The 18,965-nt window shown below is 50.3% G+C and overlaps 1 protein-coding gene across 3 annotated transcripts in view; it reads right to left on the bottom strand.

The window, feature by feature from the left end:
• MYBL2 (MYB proto-oncogene like 2) overlaps nt 1-18,742 on the bottom strand; it is a 52,971-nt gene extending 34,229 nt beyond the window's left edge. For 2 of the 3 annotated variants that reach the window (XM_005569048.5, XM_074005387.1), the window contains exons 1-4: nt 18,553-18,742; nt 11,440-11,533; nt 4,059-4,130; nt 2,720-2,812 (exon numbers count right to left, since the gene is read on the bottom strand). In XM_005569048.5, the coding sequence (XP_005569105.1) occupies nt 2,720-2,812; nt 4,059-4,130; nt 11,440-11,533; nt 18,553-18,572 (279 nt within the window). In that variant the 5' untranslated portion in view covers nt 18,573-18,742. The remainder of the gene's footprint in view (nt 1-2,719; nt 2,813-4,058; nt 4,131-11,439; nt 11,534-18,552) is intronic. The other variant, XM_005569049.5, reaches the window with a different exon arrangement.
• Between the last annotated feature and the right edge of the window lie 223 nt (nt 18,743-18,965).

The raw sequence follows: 18,965 nt of genomic DNA, 5'->3' as shown, positions 1-18,965 counted from the left end.
TTCTCAGACTCCTGACCTCAAGTTATCCACCCACCTCAGCCTCCCAAAGTGCTGAGATTACAGGTGTGAGTTACCACACTCAGGCAAAAAAGTATTTTCAAACTAAATTTTATTTTATTCTTAAGAGACAAGGTCTCAGGCCGGGCCCAGTGGCTCATGCCTGTAATCCTAGCACTTTGGGAGGTCGAGGCGGGTGGATCACCTGAGGTCAGGAGTTCGACAACAGCCTGACCAACATGGCAAAACCCCCTCTCTACTAAAAACGCAAAAATCACCCAGACATGGTGGCGTGCACCTGTAATCTCATCTGCTTAGGAGGCTGAGGCAGGAGAATCGCTTGTACCTGGGAGGCAGAGGTTGCAGTGAGCTGAGATCATGCCATTGCACTCCAGCCTAGGCAACAAGAGCGAAACTCAACCTCAAAAATAAATAAATAAATAAATAAATTTCATTCTTTTTCTTTTTCAAGACAGAGTTTCACTCTTACAGCCAAGGCTGGAGTACAATGGCGCAATCTCGGCTCACTGCAACCTCCGCCTCCCCAGTTCGGGTGATTCTCCTGCCTCAGCCTCCCAAGCAGCTGGGATTACAGACATGCGTTACCATACCAGGCTCATTTTTGCATTTTTAGTAGAGACACAGTTTCGCCATGTTGGTCAGGCTGCCTCGAACTCCTGATGTCAGGTGATCCACCCACCCCAGCCTCCCAAAATGCTGGGATTGCAGGCGTGAGCCACCACACCCAGGCTTTATTTTTTTTTTTTTTTGAGGCAGGGTCTCACTGTGTCACCCAAGCTAGAATGCAGTAGTGTGATCATAGCTCACTGCGGCCTTGAATTCCTGGGCTCAAATGATCCTCCCAACTCGCCTTCCATCTACAGGCACCCTACCACCACACTGAGTTAATTAAAATTAATTTTCAGGTGAAGTGCCAGCCATGGCTCATGACTATAATCCCAGAACTTTGGGAGGCCAAGGTGAGAAGATAGCTTGAGCCCTGTAGTTCAAGACCAGCCTGGGAATCATAGGAAGACCCTGTCTCTATAAATTAAAAAAAAAAAAAAAAAAGGCTGGGCACAGCGGCTTGCGCTTGCAATCCCAGAACTTTGGGAGGCCAAGGTGGGTGGATCACAAGGTCAGGAGTTCAAGACCAGTCAGGCCAACGTGGTGAAACCCCATCTCTACTAAAAATACAAAAATTAGCCAGGAGTGGTGGTGGGAGCCTGTAATCCCAGCTCCTCAGGAGACTGAGGCAGAGAATTGCTTGGATCCGGGAGGCAGAGGTTGCAGTAAGCCAAGATCGCGCCATTGCACTCCAGCCTGGGCAACAAAGCAAGACTCAGTCTCAAAAAATAGAAAAAAAGAAAGAACAGGGATAGTGGCTCATACCTATAATCCCAGCACTTTGGGAGGCTGACATGGGAGGATCATTTGAGCCCAGAAGTTCAACCAGCCTGGGCAGCATAGCAAGACACTGTCTCTACAAAAATTTTTCAAGATTAGCCAGGCATGGTGGCACATGTAGTACCAGCTACTTTGGAAGCTGAGATGGGAGGATTGCTTGGGCCTGGGAGGTTGAGACTGCATGCAATGAGCCGTGACTGTGCCACTGTACTCCAGCCTGGGTGACAGAGCAAACCTCTGCCTCAATCAATCAATCAAAAAAATTAGCCAATGCTCTCCAGCCAGTGCAACAGAGTAAAACCTGTCTCAAAAAAAATCAATTTAAAAATATCTAGTTCCAGGCTGGGCGCGGTGGCTCACGCCTGTAATTCTAACACTTTGGGAAGCCGAGGTGGGTGGATCACGAGGTCAGGATTTCGAGAGCAGCCTGACCAACATGGTGAAACCCCATCTCTACTAAAAATAACAAAAAAATTAGGCAGGCGTACTTGCACGTGCCTGTAATCCCAGCTAATCAGGAGGCTGAGGCGGAAGAATCGCTTGAACCCAGGAGGCGGAGGATGCAGTGAGCTAAGATTGTGCCACTGCACTCCAGCCTGGGCAACAAAGCGAGACTCCATAAAAAAAAAAAAAAAAAAAAAAAAAAGCCTAGTTCCCTTCATCTCCCTCTTTCCCATGAGCCACGCCTGCCTCGGTAGAATGGCATCCTCTGGGGTGGTATCAAGGAGAAGAGATGAGGGAACTCCCAAGGTATACCAGGGCAGTCATGGCACTTACTGCCTCTTCTAGGTTGGGGACATCCCCAGCCTCTCTGAGCCCTGCTCTCACCATCTATAAAATGGGACTAACAACTTCTGCCCACTTCGCAGGACTGCTATGGCGATCAAAAGAAGGCATCTATGCTTGCCCTGTGAAGGTCACAGGGTGCAATCATCATTAAATCAGGGATAGCAGCAGCTGCCATTTGCTGAGAGCTCACCATGTACAGGACCTGCAAGCCCCCTACAAACATCACCTGCTTAACTCTCATGACAATGCCGCACTGCTGCTGTTCCCCTCCATGGGCAGAACAAGAGAAGCTGAGTAATCAGCCCAACAGCCCTCGGACCATGAGTGGGGAAGTCTGGAGACACTCCGAAACTTGGAATCTCAGGGCTGCAGCCAGGGCAGCATAAGAGTATCAGACTGGCTGGTAGACAACTCATACCCAATGCTCAGCTTGACACCCTAACCCCAACACAAGGCAATCTCACAGTCCTCAGGTTCACTGGTGGGTGAAGGCCCACTGTGTACAAGGCACTGTCCAAGCAGTTACCTTCTGGTCTTCCTCTTTGGTCCATGGCCCCTTAACAAGGTCTGGGTTCAAAACTCTCAGCCACCTGTACTGGCATTGCTGGTCAGTGCGGTTCTGGGAAAAGAACAGAAGAACAAACCAATCTGTGAGAACTTCTGGGACCTCGGGCTGGGAGCCTGGTTAAGTACTAGGTTCAGGGGCCTATGGCCTGGGACTAGGCACACCTTGGGTAGGTGTATCCTGTTCCATGCAGCCACCACACACTGCACGCCCACATGCCGGAACATGGACAGTTTCCCTTTGCTACACGAGAGGGCAAACTCGGTCCCCCGTGGGAAGCCACCCCCTACCAACCAAACGCAAGAGGCCACCATTACAAGTCTTTAACTCTTTGTATGTCAGGGACCCCTGCTTTTTTCTAGGAGAGCATTTTTATTCCCTGAAGAGTTCAGATTACACAGAAGAGGGGGAGATGAGGCCGGGCGCGGTGGCTCACACCTGTAATCCCAGTACTTTGGGAGGCCGAGACGGGCGGATCACGAGGTCAGGAGATCGAGACCATCCTGGCTAACACAGTGAAACCCCGTCTCTACTAAAAAATACAAAAAACTAGCTGGGCGAGGTGGCGGGCGCTTATAGTCCCAGCTACTCAGGAGGCTGAGGCAGGAGAATGGCGTGAACCCACGAGGCGGAGCTTGCAGTGAGCTGAGATCCGGCCACTGCACTCCAGCCTGGGCGACAGAGCGAGACTCCGTCTCAAACAAAAAAAAAGAAGAGGGGGAGATGAGGAAATGCGGCAGGAAGGGATCTGGTGACTTGCTTTCTGAGCAGCCCAGGCAGTAAGACATATGGCAGCTCCTGCCACACCCCCTCCCTCCCAGACACCTGTGGGTCAGGGGTGGGAGCGCCTGAGAAGGAGGTCCTAAGGGGAATCCCCTCATCATCGGGAGGCTCTAATCGAATGTGGTAGCACCCACCAGCCCTGTGGGGGCCTCACCATAAAACCTGCTGAAAGCATCACTTCCCCTCAGTTTCAGTTTCACTGTTGAGAAACAGAACACCTGTTCACTCCTGACTTACAGGAAGATATGCAAATATGCACCACATGCTGCAAATGTCTCAGAGCCTGAAGACCAGCAGGCATGCTGAGGAGCTGGGAGATGTTTACATCAGTGTGCCCTGAATGCCAGTTTAGGAAGAAAGATCCTACAAACGTTCATTTGCCCTGTTTTATTTGGTTTTGTTTTGAGGGGCTTAGTAAGGAACTCCCCTTTTCCTCTCCTTGGCAAAGTCAGACCCAGGCACACTGTTCTCTCAGAGTCCTTGTCCCAAGGGAGGGCCACAGAGGGACTGTACTCACAGGGAAGTGGCTGGCCAGGAACTTCCAGTCCTGCTGTCCAAACTGCCTCACCAGGGCCCTCAGCTGCTCGTCCTGCCAACACCAGAAAGACAGGGGCTCAGCACACATACGTGCAGAAAACCTCAGGGCTGCCTGTGACGAAGCCCAATCTAAAAGGAACAGTCTCGTTCATTCATTCCGTCATGAGGTGAATACCTACTAAGTGCCAGGCACTACAGCTGCAGCAGCAGGCAGCAACAGAGCTGCCCCGATCTTACAGGAGGGAGCCAGCTGCCAATCAAAGGCTCACAGGAACAAAAGTAAAGCCACTCCCTGCTGGGAGATATGGAGAGGTATGTGGTGACTGCCTACTCCGGGATGCTAAGGGACAGGTTCCAAGGAAATGCAGAACAGCTAGGATGGAGGAAGCAAGACAGATGCAAGATGATTTTGGAGGGAACCATAGGAGCCAGATCATTTGCAGCATCAGTTCAACCATCTATCATGCAAAACCACTGATGTGTTTGAACAGTGGGTGGTCACAGTCAAACCTGCTTTTTATAAAGTTCTCTTTGCCTGCTACAGGGTGGGAAAGGGACTGGAAGGGAGCAGAGCGGATGTAAGGAAGTCATTACGGCACTCAGGCCAGAGGTGACAGTGATTTAGCACTAGAAGCAGGAGGCCTGGGCAAAAACAAGAGTAGTTAGAAGACAGGCTAGTATCTATCAAAATAGCCTCCCAAAATGAACTACCAATTCATGCGATAATATGAATCTCAGTGTCACTATGATGCGTGAAAGAAGCCAGACACAAAAGGGTACACACCGTATGATTCCATGCATATGAAATTCGAGAAAATGTAAACTAAGCTACAGGGACAAAAAGTGGTTGTCTGAGGCCAGTGGTGGAGAGGGATGAATAGCAAAGGGGGGCAAGAAATGTCTTGGGGACAATGGAAATGTTCTATAGCCCAGCTGTGCTGGTGGTTCCATTCAGTTGTACTACAAATGGTTGTAGTTAATTGTATATAAAATTTTCCTCAGTTAAATCGATTAATATATAAAGAAAATGTCAAGCCAGGCATGGTGGCACACACCTGTAATCCCAGCACTTTGGGAAGCCAAGGCAGGTAGATCATGAGGTCAGAAGTTCGAGACCAGCCTAGCCAATATGGCGAAACCCCATCTCTATTAAAAATACAAAAATTAGCCGGGTGTGGTGGCAGGAGCCTGTAATCCCAGCTACTCGGGAGGCTGAGGCAGAAGAATTGCTTCAACCCAGGAGGCGGAGGTTGCAGTGAGCCAAGATCATGCCACTGCACTCCAGCCTGGGCAACAAATCAAGAGTGAGACTCCGTCTCAGACAAAAGACAAAAGAAAGAAAATGTCATGCATATAAACAATGGGTATTACTCAGTCAAGGGAATTCTGACGCATGCTACAGCATGGATGAAAGCTGAGGACACTGCTAAGTCAAATAGCCAGACACGGCAAATACTCAGGATTCCACTCACACGAAGCATCTAAAATAGTCAAAATCAGGCCGGGTGCCGTGGCTCAGGCCTTTAATCCCAACACTTTGGAAGGCCGAGGCAGGTGGATCACCTGAGGTCAGGAGTTTGAGACCAGCCTGGCCAACATGGTGAAAGCTCGTTTCTACTAAAAACACAAAAATTAGCCTGGCCTGGTGGCAGGCGCCTGTAATCCCAGCTACTCGGGAGGCTGTAGCAGGAGAATCGCTTGAACCCGGGAAGTGGAGGTTGCAGTGAGCAGAGATCACGCCATTGCACTGCAGCCTGGGCGACAGAGCAAGACTCTGTCTTGAAAAAATAAAATAAATAAATTAAATAGTCAAAATCACAGAAACAGAGTAGAAAAATAGCTGCCAAGGGCTGGAGGGTGGGAGGAGAGTGAATTCATGTTTAATTAGTTTCAGTTTTCCGTCTTTTTTTTTAAAGACAGGGTCTCGCTTGGTCACCCAAGCTAGAGTGCAGTGGTGCAAACAGAGCCCACCGCATCCTCAACCTCATGGGCTTAAGTGATCCTTCCACCTCAGCCTCCCAAGTAGGTGGGACCACAGACACACACCACCATGCCTGGCTAATTTCTGGGTTTTTTTTTGGAGAGACAGGATCTTGCATATTCCTCAGGCTGGTCTAGACTGCCTCAAGCAATCTCCTCCCTCGGGCTCCCAAAGTGCTGGGATTACAGGCCTGAGCCACCATGACCCACCAAGTTGGTGGGTATTTTTTTTTGTTTTGTTTTTAATGACAGGGCCTTGCTATGTTTCCCCAGCTGGTCTAGGACTCCCGGACTCAGGCAATCCTCCTGCTTCGGCCTCCCACAGTGCTTGGTTTAAAGGCATAAACCACCAAACTCAGCCTCATTTCCAATTTCAAAGATGAAAAAGTTTTAGAGATCTTTTGCAAAACAATCTGAAAATACTTAACACCACTGAACTACAAAGTTAAAGATGGTTAAGGGGTAGATTTAAGGGGGAGGAAAAAGGGGATAAATTTAAAGAGAGATGGTTTTGTCACACATACAAATTTATATGTGTATATATGCATACATGCTCCTAGACAGAAAAATTGGTCACAATGCAGCTCACCACAGGAATCAAAGCCCTCAACTACAGCTCGGCCAGAACCAGCACAGGCTGGGCAAAGTCACCGTAAATTCTCTGGGTGAGCCAGCCCAGGCCTACACTCACATGTCCACCTGTGGCCAGTCCAGGACACCCTTCCCTACCCAAACCATGCCCCCTCCCTGCCCTGGCCAGGCTCACACCTGCTTCCTCCCGTGTTCCCCAGTCCATCTCTGGCACCACCACCCTCCCTGACAACTGACCTGGATACTATCGTTTCCAAACTTACACTCTTTCCACCTGCCCTGGGACTCTCTGACATGGTCAGCTCCATCCCCACACTGCCCTCTCCACAGCCACCTCTTGCCTGCCTGGCACAGCGCCCTCTCCCACTCCCTCAGCACTGGTCTCTCAGCCCCAGCCTGTGCTCTATATCTCTTTTTTTTTTTTTTTTTTTGAGACAGAGTTTTGTTCTTGTTGCCCAGGCTGGAGTGCAATGGCGCGATCTCAGCTCACTGCAACTTCCGCCTCCTGGGTTCAACAGATTCTCCTGCCTCAGCCTCCCAAGTTGCTGGGATTACAGGCACCCACCACCATATCCGGCTAAGTTTCTGTATTTTTAGTAGAGACAGGGCTCTGACGTGTTGGCCAGGCTGGTCTTGAACTCCTAGCCTCAGGTGATCCACCTGCCTCAGCCTCCCAAAGTGCTGGGATTATAGGCGTGAGCCACTGCGCCAGGCCACCCATCTGTCTTATCGATTCCCCACACAGCAGATGAGCTCCCCTGAAGCCCGGCTACATTCACATCACTCCTGCATTAGAAACCTTCCATCTTTGTCCAGTTCAGACTTAGAAAAAACAAACCAAAAACGAAGCTAACCTGGCTTTGCATTGAGAGCTGAACAATCCTACAGCTTCTAAGCCTAACACTCAAGGCCCTCGAGGAATCAGCCCCAATGTATTCTTTCGTCTCCGTCAACCACTTCTCCACACCTTCAAGGACCCTTCCCTCCAACCAAACTGGCCTCCTGTACTGGCTTTTCTCCACCTACAGCCCCTTTTCTGATCTGACTTACCCAACATTTGCACACTGTAGGTCTTCCCTCACTATTAAATTTCCAAATCCTCATCCTTAGCTCGAAGGTCACTTTTTCCATATAAGTTTCCTTAACCTCGTCAGGCAGCAGTAATATCTCCTTCTAAAGGTACTCACCATCCACTCATCCTACAATTATCAGGTGCCCAGAGCTGTAACAATGAGCACCAACAGACACTGATCCTACTGGTGCCGCGGATGACCACAGCACATTCCAGGGACTTGCGCACGGTCTTATCTCTCCATCCCAGGGAGAAAGCTGCTCTGGGGTAGAAACTTGGCCTTGTTTATTCTTCTAAACCCACAAGAGCCAAATATAGTCCCTGGTCCACAACAGGATGAGCAGAAAAGGTTTGCTAAGCACACATCTGGAAAAACATCTTTCATGATTAAAAAGGGTTTTACCACTCACACAGCAAGTTTTAGAAAAAACAAAACAAGCTAGTGATGGTGGCTCCTGCCTATAATCCCAACACTTTGGGAGGCCAAGGCAGGAAGATTGCTTGAGCCCAGGAGACCAGCCTGGGCAACATAGCAAGACCCTCTTCTCTATTTAAAAACAAAAAATCAGGCCGGGCATGGTGGCTCACACCTGTAATCCCAGCACTTTGGGAGGGCGAGGCGGGCGGACCACGAGGTCAGGAGATCGAGACCATCCTGGCTAACATGGTGAAACCCCGTCTCTTCGAAAAATACAAAAAATTAGCTGGGCGTGGTGGCAGGCGCCTGTAGTCCCAGCTCCAGCCTGGGCGACAGAGCAAGACCCTGTCTCAAAAAAAAAAAAAAAAAAACCCAAACCTAAAATTAAGGACATCTATGATGTTACCTATGGGTTGAAAACAAAACAAAAAACACTGAAGAACTGAAGACACTAAGAACAAATAAGGTAAAATAAAAAGGCCAGTAGGAGTCTAAAACGGTACAATCAATTAAGAAAAAGGCAGTTTCTGTAAAACTAAACAAACACCTACCTCATGACCATACCTAACTATCTTCCCAAAAGAAAGGAAAACATGTATTTGCAAAAAGACTTATGCAAGAATCTTCATGGTAGCACTATACACAATAGCCAAAAACCGGAAACGATCCAAACATCCATCAACAGGTGAAACGCTGTGTGCTATATATACCCCCATACAGCGGAATACTATCCAGTGATAGAAAAGGACAAGTTACTGAATCACCCAACACTATGCTGAACAAAAGCCAGATGCAAAGAATGCAACCGTACGATTTCATGTACAGAAGATTCAAGAACAGGCAAAACACATTATCCTAAGCAAACACAGGAAGAGAAAACCAAATACCACATATTCTCACCTATAAGTAAGAGCCAAACACTGAATACACATGGACACGAAGAAAGGAACAAGGACACCAGGGCCTACTTGAGGGTGGAGGGTGGGAGGAGGATGAGGATCAAAAAACTACCTATTGGGGCTGGGTGCAGTGGCTCACGCCTGTAATCCCAGCACTTTAAGAGTCTGAAGTGGGAAGATCATCTGAGGTCAGGAGTTCAAGACAAGCCTGGTGAACATGGTGAAACTCTGTCCCTACTAAAAATATAAAAATTTGCCAGGTGTGGTGGCATGTGCCTGTAATCCCAGCTACCTGAGAGGCTGAGGTAGGAGAATCGCTTGAACCCAGGAGGCGGAGGTGGCAGTGATCTGAGATCACGCTACTGCACTCCAGCCTGGGCAACAGAGACTGTCTTAAAAAAAAAAAAAAAAAACAAAAAACTACCTATTGGGTACCATGCTTATTACCTACAGGTAACAAAATAACCTGTACATCAAACTCCCATGACATGCAATTTACCTATATAATAGACCTGCACATATACCCCTGAACCTAAAGTTAACACACACACACACCCCCCCCAAAAAAACAGGCAAAACAAATCAATCAGCAATTGCCTGGAGCTGGGGAAGCCTGACCATAAAGGGCCACAAGGACTTCTTGGGATAATCAGGGTGGAGCTTACATTGGTATGTGCATTTGTCAAAAGTGATCAAACTGGCTGGCCGCAGTGGCTCACACCTGTAATCCCAGCACTTTGGGAGGCCAAGGTGGGTGCATTGCTTGAGGTCAGGAATTCAAGACTAGCCTGGTTAACATGGTAAAACCCCATTGCTACAAAAATACAAGAATTAGCTGGGCATGATGGCGGGTGCCTGTAATCCTAGCGACTCGGGAGGCTCAGGCCAGAGAATTGCTTGAACCCAGGAAGCGGAGGTTGCAGCGAGCAGAGATCACGCCATTGCACTCCAGCCTGGGAGACAGAGGCTCCATCTCAAAAAAAAAAAAAAAAAAAAAAAAAAAACTGATCAAACTGTTCACCATAACGAGGGGCATTTGGCCAGGCACAGTAGCTCATACCTATAATCCTAGCACTTTGGAAGGCTGAGGTGGGAGAACTGCTTGAGCCTAAAAGTTTGAGACTAGCCTGGGCAACATGGCAAGACCCTATCTCTACAAAAAATACAAAAATTAGCCAGGCGTGGTGGCGCATGTCTGTGGTCCCAGCTACTCAGGAGGCTGAGGAGGGAGGATTGCTTGAGCCCAGAAAGTTGAGGCTACAGTGAGCCATGCTAGTACGGCACTCCAGTCTGAGCAACAGAGCAAAAACCCTGTCTCAAAAATGAAAAAAAAACAGGGCATTTGATTGCATATGATTACATATAAATTATATTTCCATCACGTTTACTAGAAAATAAAAAGACGGAGCTAGAAGGAAACCAGTTCAGGGCTTGATGTCAGAAGGTTCAATACAGTTCATTTTTTTAGAAAAAGAAAGTGGGAGTTGGCACAGTGCGGTGGCTCACACCTGTAATCCCAGCACTTTGGGAGGCCGAGGCGGGTGGATCACCTGAGGTCAGGAGTTCAACGTTAGCCTGGCCAACAAGGTGAAACTCCGTCTCTACTAAAAATACAAAAATTAAGGCTGGGCACAGTGGCTCACGCCTGTAATCCCAGCACTTTGGGAGGTTGAGGTGCAGATCACGAGGTCACGAGCCTGGCCAGGATGGTGAAACCCCGTATCTACTAAAAATACAAAAAAAAGTTAGCGAGGTGTGGTGGCACATGCCCGTAATCCCAGCTACTCGGGAGGCTGAGGCAGGAGAATTGCTTGAACCCAGGATGCAGAGGTTGCAGTGAGCCAAGATCATGCCACTGCACTCCAGCCTGGGTGACAGAGCAAGACTCTGTCTCAAAAAAAAATAGCTGGATGTGGTGGCTCACACCTGTAATCATACCTTCTCAGGAGGCTGAGGCAGGACAATCGCTTGAACCCGGGAGGCAGAGGTTGCAGTGAGCTAAGATTACGCCACTGCCCTCTAGCCTGGGTGACAAGAGCGAAACTCCGTCTCAAAAAAAGAAAACAAGAAAGAAAGGGGGAGTTACAGACTTGGCCGAACCTCCTAGCACTCAAAAGGCAAAAAGCACAATCAACGTCCATGACATAGAACATGCCAGCTGCTCAGGAGACACAATGGGCCCTGAGGTCTGGGACACACATCCCCTTCCCACCCGCTGAGTCCTCAGAATTGAGAGTCCCCCAGAATGCTCTGAGTAGAAGCATGAGGTCAATCAGAGGACCCATCCCTTCCTTCACCCACTCCTCCTCTTCATCCCATCTGATGGGACATCAGGACTCCAGGCTCAGCTCCTCTGGACAGCCCCCAGCTGCCATCAATCCTCTGCTCCCCATGGACTCACCTCCTCATGGGTCCATTTGACCTTGCACTTGCTATCCCTCTGCTCCGGCACATCTGAATCTGTGTCCTGGTAGTGCAGCTCATCCAGATCCTCGCTATGGGGAAAGCAGGCCAAAGGTCAAGGATGGTGTGTCCGTATGTTTTACATAATGGAGAGCGTGTAGGCAGCAACCAGCCCACCCTAGGGAAAGGTCTGGGGGAGAGAGCTTTTACTTTTTCTTCTTTTTAAGACATAGGCACTTCTGCTTCACTTATTTTTATTTTGAGACAGGGTCTCACTCTGCCACTGGGCTAGAATTCAGTGTGGCATGATCACAGCTCACTGCAGCCTTGAACTCCTGGACTCAAATGATCCCCCCGCCCCAGCCTCCTAAGTAGCTGGGACTACAGGGGCATGCCACCATGTCCGGCTAACTTTTGTACTTTTTGTAGAGACAGGGTCTCACCATATTGCCCAGGGTGGTTTTGGACTCCTGGGCTCAAGCGATCCTCCCACCTCAGCCTCCCAAAGTGCTAGGACTAGAGGCATGAGCCACCACATCTGACCTCACCGCTTTTTAAATTCTTTAATGAAATAGGTTAAGAGCTACTTTCTTCTTTTTAATCTTCAGGAATGCCCTAGTGATTTCAAAAGCTGTAAGAAAAACAGGTCAGGCACAGTGGCTCAAACCTGTAATCCCAGCACTTTGGGAGGCTAAGGTGGGGTGGACTGCTTGAGGTCAGGAGTTCAAGACCAGCCTGATGAAACACGGTGAAACCCCATCTCTACTAAAAATACAAATGTTAGCTGGGCACAGTGGTGCATGCCTGTAATCCCAGCTACTCAGGAGGCTGAGGCAGGAGAATTGCTTCAATCCAGAAGGTGAAGGTTGCAGTGAGCCAAGATCACGCCACTGCACCCAGCCTGGGCAACGAAGCAAGACTCTGTCTCAAAAAAAAAAAAAAAAAAAGAAAGGCAAAAAGGAAAAAGAAAGTTAAGATTTCACCAAGAATATTATGTTTAAGCCGGGCGCGGTGGCTCACGCCTGTAATCCCAGCACTTTGGGAGGCCGAGGCGGGCGGATCACAAGGTCAGGAGATCGAGACCACGGTGAAACCCCGTCTCTACTAAAAATACAAAAAAAATTAGCCGGGCGCGGTTGTGGGCGCCTGTAGTCCCAGCTACTCGGGAGGCTGAGGCAGGAGAATGGCGTGAACCCGGGAGGCGGAGCTTGCAGTGAGCCGAGATCGCGCCACTGCACTCCAGCCTGGGCGACAGAGCAAGACTCTGTCTCAAAAAAAAAAAAAAGAATATTATGTTTAAAATCAGACTATCACTTTTCCCTTTCAGTAACAAACCCACATGGATATTTTAAGGAATAAAGTTGATGAAGTAAGTTATCAGGCACCAGGATTTTAAGAGATATTAGTTATTTGGGAAAAAAATTCTAAATTTATTATGTCCATTTGTTGTTTTTCTTCTTTTAGGGAGAGTCTGGCTCTGTCTTTCAGACTGGAATATAGTGGCATAATCATAGCTTAATGCAGCCTCCAACTCCTAGGCTCAAGCAATCCTCCCTCCTCAGCCTCCCAAGTACCTGGGACTACTAGCACATGACACCATGCCTGGCTATTTTGTATTTTTTTGTAGAAACATCTCACTATGTTGCCCGGGCTCATCTGGAACTCCTGGACTTAAGCAATCTTCCCATCTTGGCCTCCCAAAGTGCTGAGACTACTGGCCTCAGCCACCATGACTGGCCAAGTTGTTTTTTCATGTGTGGATTTTTTTTTTTTTTTTTTTTTGTAATGACAGGGTCTCAGTATGTTGCCCATACTGGTCTTGAATTCCTGGGCTCAAGCGATCCTCCTGCCTCAGCCTCCAAAGTAACTGGGATTACAGGTGTGCACCACCGTGTCCAGCTTACGTCCATTTTTGCAAATCCCTTTTCAATCCTTGCCTACACACAGGCTTAATGGAGAGAAATATCAGCGTACAGTATCCTGTTTTTTGTTTTTTTGAGAGGGAGTTTCACTCTGTCGCCCAGGCTAGAGTGAAATGGCATCTCAGCTCACTGCAACCTCCTCCCCCCAGGTTCAGGCAATTCTGCCTCAGCTTCCCGAGTAGCTTGGGATTACAGGCACCTGCCACCACGCCAGGCTAATTTTTTTTTTGCATTTTAACAAAGACAGGGTTTCACCATCTTGGTCAGGCTGCTCTTGAACTCCTGACCTCATGATCTACCCGCCTCAGCCTCCCAAAGTGCTGGGATTACAGGCGTAAGCCACCACGCCCGGCCCAGTGTACAATATCTTCTAACATGGCTGTAGCGGGGGGAAAAAAAAAACAGTACGAGCTGCTTTGAGTTCTGAGTGTTTTTACTCTACCAGGCAATCTTCCCAGTTGCTCCAAAAAATTCTCATATTTATCCAGTTTAGTAGTTACAAAAATGGAAATCGGGCCACGTACAGTGGCTCACACCTGTAATCTCAGCACTTTGGGAGGCCAAGGCAGGCAGATCACCTGAGGTTGGGAGTTCAAGACTAGCCTGACCAACATGGAGAAATCCCATCTCTACTAAAAACACAAAATTAGATTGGTGTGGTGGCGCATGCCTGTAATCCCAGCTACTCAGGAGGCTGAGGCAGGAGAATCACTTGAACCTGGGTGGCGGAGGTTGCGGTGAGCCAAGATCGAGTCATTGCACTCTAGCCTGGGCAACAAGAGCAAAACTCCGTCTCAAAAAAAAAAAAAAAAACTGGAAATCAGCCCAAAAAAACGGGCACGGTGGCTCACGTCTGTAATCCCAGTACTTTGGGAGGCCAAGGTAGGCGGATCACAAGGTCAGGGGTTCGAGACCAGTCTGGCCAACATGGCAAAATTACAATTTTGTAATTTTTTGTAAAAATACAAAACAAATTGGCTGGGTGTGGTGGCATGCGCCTGTAATCCCAGCTACTCAGAGGCTGAGGCAGAATTGCTTGAACCCAGGAGGCAGAGGTCACAGTGAGTGGAGATCAGAGATCGTGCTACCATACTCCAGCCTGGGCAACAGAGCGAGACTCCACCTCAAAAAAAAAAAAAAAAAAAAAAAATACAAAAACACAAAAATTAGCTGGGCATGGTGGCGTGTACCTGCAGTCCCAGCTACTCGGGAAGCTGAGGCAGGAGAACTGCTTGAACCCAGCAGGCAGAGGTTGCAGTGAGTCGAGACCCTGCCACTGCACTACAGCCTGGGCAACAGAGGGAGACTCCGTCTCAAAAAAAAAAAAAAAAAAAAAAAAAAAAAAGGCCGGGCGCGGTGGCTCAAGCCTGTAATCCCAGCACTTTGGGAGGCCAAGGCGGGCGGATCACGAGGTCAGGAGATTGAGACCATTCTGGCTAACACGGTGAAACCCCGTCTCTACTAAAAATACAAAAAACTAGCCGGGCGCGGTGGCGGGCGCCTGTAGTCCCAGCTACTCGGGAGGCTGAGGCAGGAGAATGGCGTAAACCCGGGAGGCGGAGCTTGCAGTGAGCTGAGATCCGGCCACTGCACTCCAGCCTGGGTGACAGAGCAAGACTCCGTCTCAAAAAAAAAAAAAAAAAAAAAAGGAAATCATATAGGATCCACCTCCAGAGATGTCAGGTGCTTGAGGAAAGTTAGTAATCTTTCCCCAACTCCACCCGACAGGACCTGCATCAAGTCACGTTGGTCAGGTAAGTTGCTAGGTCAGACATTTGCAAACTGGAAAAAGCTTACAGGTTTCCAAACAAGGCAAGTCTCGGTCTTGTGACCAAATAAAAGGCAGCTTACTATGCTCTTCACATTATCTTCTCCTTGTTTTCCAGAGCTCACCATTGCTTCCTAGAGTCACTCCTATACTTCCACAGCACATGTCTCAGGCCCTTACACTGCAACTGCCTCTCTCCTCTACATCATCTACAAAGGTCAGCTCCACCTCGGTATCCCAGGGTTTATCACCAAAAGGTCTTAAATGTTTGCCCAGGGACTGACTGAATACACAAATGAATGAAAAAATGTGCAAAGTTGCTGCCTATTAGTCAATAAGAAATACTAATTAAATGTTTTAGGCCAGGCAAGACCCAGTTTCAAAAGAAAAAAATTTTCAGAAACAGGAAAGGGACAGTGTCTACAGCCAGCAATACAGAAGGATCTGGAATTCATTCCTGACCCAGCTCATGGGTCCTCCACCATTGCAATACAGAAGGCAAAAATCCAGAAGATACTAATAACAGAATGAAGCTGGCTTCAAAATCAACTGACCCCAGACAGCTTGTGACAGAAACCATCTTTGCTTCTCCAGCGTCCAGCACAAAGAAGGCCTGGCTTCTAACAGAAGGTCAGCAAATATTCTTTCAAGGATGAAAGGATATCTGCATGGACACTCCCTCATGTTCCAATGCTGTTTATTTTTATTTTTTATTTTTTTTTTTTTGAGACAGAGTCTCGCTTTGTTCCCAGGTTGGAGTGCAGTGGCATGATCTCGACTCACTGCAACCTCCACCTCCTGGATTCAAGCGAATTCTCCTGCCTCAGCCCCCTGAGTAGCTGTGATTACAGGCACCTACCACCACACCCGGCTAATTTTTGTATTTTTGGTAGAGATGAGGCGTTTCACCATGTTGGTCAAGCTGGTCTTGGAACTCTTGGCCTCCCAAAGTGCTGGGACTACAGGCGTAAGCCACCACACCCAGCCTCCAATGCTGTTAGATAGGGTCAGCATCTCAGACAGCTGGGAGATTTGTGAGCTGATATACTTTACCACATGTGCTGGCCATCAACTTCACCCACATTCTCATTATCCCCACTTAAAAGATGCGGAAATTGAGGCTCAGAGGGGTCAGGCCACTTGCCAAGTTCTGGACCTTCCTAACTCCAGACACCTGCAAGTCCTCATATCCTAATCCCGGCTGAAAAAGCAGAGGCCAGTTAGTGGTGGAAACCACATTTTGGTCCAACATACCCTACCTTTTACCCTTCAAGGTGCTGGGCTCTGCTCCAGGACTGGGGTGAGTCAGAGACAAAGTGGGAAGTGGGGCACTAGGGCAGAGGAGAGTTACAGCAAATGGCCAGGAAAAGGGCTGAGGGCTGTGGAGCTGCCACCCTTCACATGGGAGGGGTTCCTCCACTGAGCCCCTCAGGGGAGAAGTAGCTGAGGACCTGAGGGTGGTCTAGGGGCAGTCACTTCTGGAATGAACAGTCAGGATAGGGCCAGGCAAGGTGGCTCACACCAAGGGAGGAGAATCCCTGGAAGCCAGGAGTTCGAGACCAGCCTGGGTAACACAGTGAGGTGAGACACGACGCCAGGCCACCGCCCCCCCACCACCCGCACTAATCCTAGCACTTTTGAGGCCAAGGTGGGCGGATTGCCTGAGCAACATAGTGAAACCTGTCTCTACTAAAAATCCAAAAAATTAGCCAGGCATGGCCGCGTTCACCCATAGTCCCAGCTACTCGGGAGGCTGAGACAGAATTCCTCGAACCCAGGAGGCAGAGGTTGCAGTGAGCCAAGATTGTGCCACTGACCTCCAGCCTGGGCGACAGAGCGAGAGTCTGTCTCCTAAATAAATAAACAAAACAATTAGCCAGTTGTGGCAGCGCGTGCCCGCAGTCCCAGCTACTCAGCCTGCAGTCCCAGATGGCTGAGGTGGGAGATCGAGGCTGCAGTGACCTACGATTGCACCACAGCACTCCAGCCTGGACCGCAGAGCGAGACCCTGTCTCTCAAAGAAAAAAAAAAAAAAAACCAGGGCAGGGTCTGATAGGTGCCCGAACAAAAAACTTCCTGGACAGTGGTGCTGCCCCTGGGAAAATGGGGCCTGAGGAACATAGTCCCTGTGCTCATATCCCTATCCTCAGCCTGAAAGGGCAAAAATCTAGAGGGATGGAAGGCTTCATCTTTAGATGAGGCTATCGTCTAAAGAGGGACCGAAGGTTGGCTGGGCGCGGTGGCTCACGCCTGTAATCCCAGCACTTTGGGAGGCCGAAACGGGCGGAACACAAGGTCAGGAGATCGAGACCACCCTGGCTAACATGGTGAAACCCTGTTTCTACCAAAAATACAAGAAATTAGCCCGGTGTGGTGGCACACGCCTGTAGTCCCAGCTACCTGGGAGGCTGAGGCAGGAGAATCGCTTGAACCTAGGAGGAGGTTGCAGTGAGAGCCAAGATCTCGCGCCACTGCACTCCAGCCTGGGCGACAGAAGGAGACCGCGTCTCAAAAAAAAAAAAAGAGGGACCGAAGGTTATCTGAGCTGCAGGGATCCAGGCAGGGTAGAGGTCAGGACCCCACTGTCCTGTCTCCCAGGCAGGCTGAAAAGCCTGGAGCTGAGGCCCCAGGCGCACAGGTGTAAGAGAGGAATCTGGAGCCACAGACCTGGCTCCGGGATCCGGGCTCGGCTCTGCCACTTAAGTCTTTGGGGAAATAAGTAAAATGGAGACCGCAGTTCCTGCCTTTGCCCCAGGGACTCTCTCCCCCGCACCTTCAACCCCAGCTGCCCAAAACTCCTCGTGGGAACAGGAAGAGAGGTCTCAAACCGAACCAAGCTGGGGCGCGGAACCCAGGTGGGAGAGACAAAAGAGCCCCCAACTCAGCACCCTTCTCAGTCCGGGGGAGAGGGCTTGGGGGTCTCTGTGCTCCCCGGAATGTTGAGGAGCAAAGCCCACCCACCAAGTTGACCCAAAACTAGGCTGGAACAAGTGCCTCCCAGGCTCGGCCTCCCGCTGGCTGGGACTCTGGTGACTCCCTCTCGCTCCCAGGGGTCGCCTTCCTCCCCGGCGAAGGCCCTGCCAGCTGACACCGGCCGGCCCACCCCCATCCCGCAATTAGGCGGGAGACAAAATGACATCATGCAGGGCTTGGCCCGGGTCCCAGGAGACCCGCCCGTCCCAGCTCCGAGGCCCAGCAGGCCCGGGTAGCCGCAGGGACTCCCAAGAGCCCCCCAGCTTTACGCGCGCCCCTGCCTCAGAGGGCCCAGGACGCAGCATTTCCGCGGAAACACCCCGCCCCCAACACACACACACACACCCCTAGCTTGGAGGGAGCCTGGGGAGGGTCTGGGGGAGCTGGGTGGGGGAGGGGTGAATTAAAGGGAGGGGGAGGGGACCTCTGCCCGCCCGACTTGTCTCACCAGCGCGTCCGCCGAGACATCCCCCCGGCCCGGACCGCGCCGCGCTCGCCCGCCCGCCGGCTGAGCCCGGAGCGGGAGCCGGGCCGGGGTCAGGACCCAGGCTGCTCCGGTCGCTCCGGGCCCCGGGCCGCGCTAGGAGGCGTCAGCGTGTCAGCAGGTCCCGCGCTCCCAGCTCGCAGGAACTGCAGCCGCTGCCGGCGCGGGTTGAAGCACTTTTCTATCTCCCGCCAAGCGCGTAGGCGCCGCCCGGGCCTGGCGCGCGGGCGACGGGGGAGGGGCCTTTGGGAGGGGCGGAGCCGGCGGGGCGGGGCCTGCGGGGCGGCACCTGCCCAAACCCTCCAGGGCCGGCTGCAGGACCGGGCTAGCGGCCGCCACTTCGGAGTTACGGAGCGGGCCGTGATGTGACTGAGGCC

The sequence above is a fragment of the Macaca fascicularis genome, chromosome 10 (assembly GCF_037993035.2).
Source record: "Macaca fascicularis isolate 582-1 chromosome 10, T2T-MFA8v1.1".
Taxonomy (NCBI): Eukaryota; Metazoa; Chordata; class Mammalia; order Primates; family Cercopithecidae; genus Macaca; species Macaca fascicularis.
The sequence above is the reverse complement of the archived record's forward strand: the minus strand, read 5'-3'. Positions and strand labels throughout refer to the sequence as shown.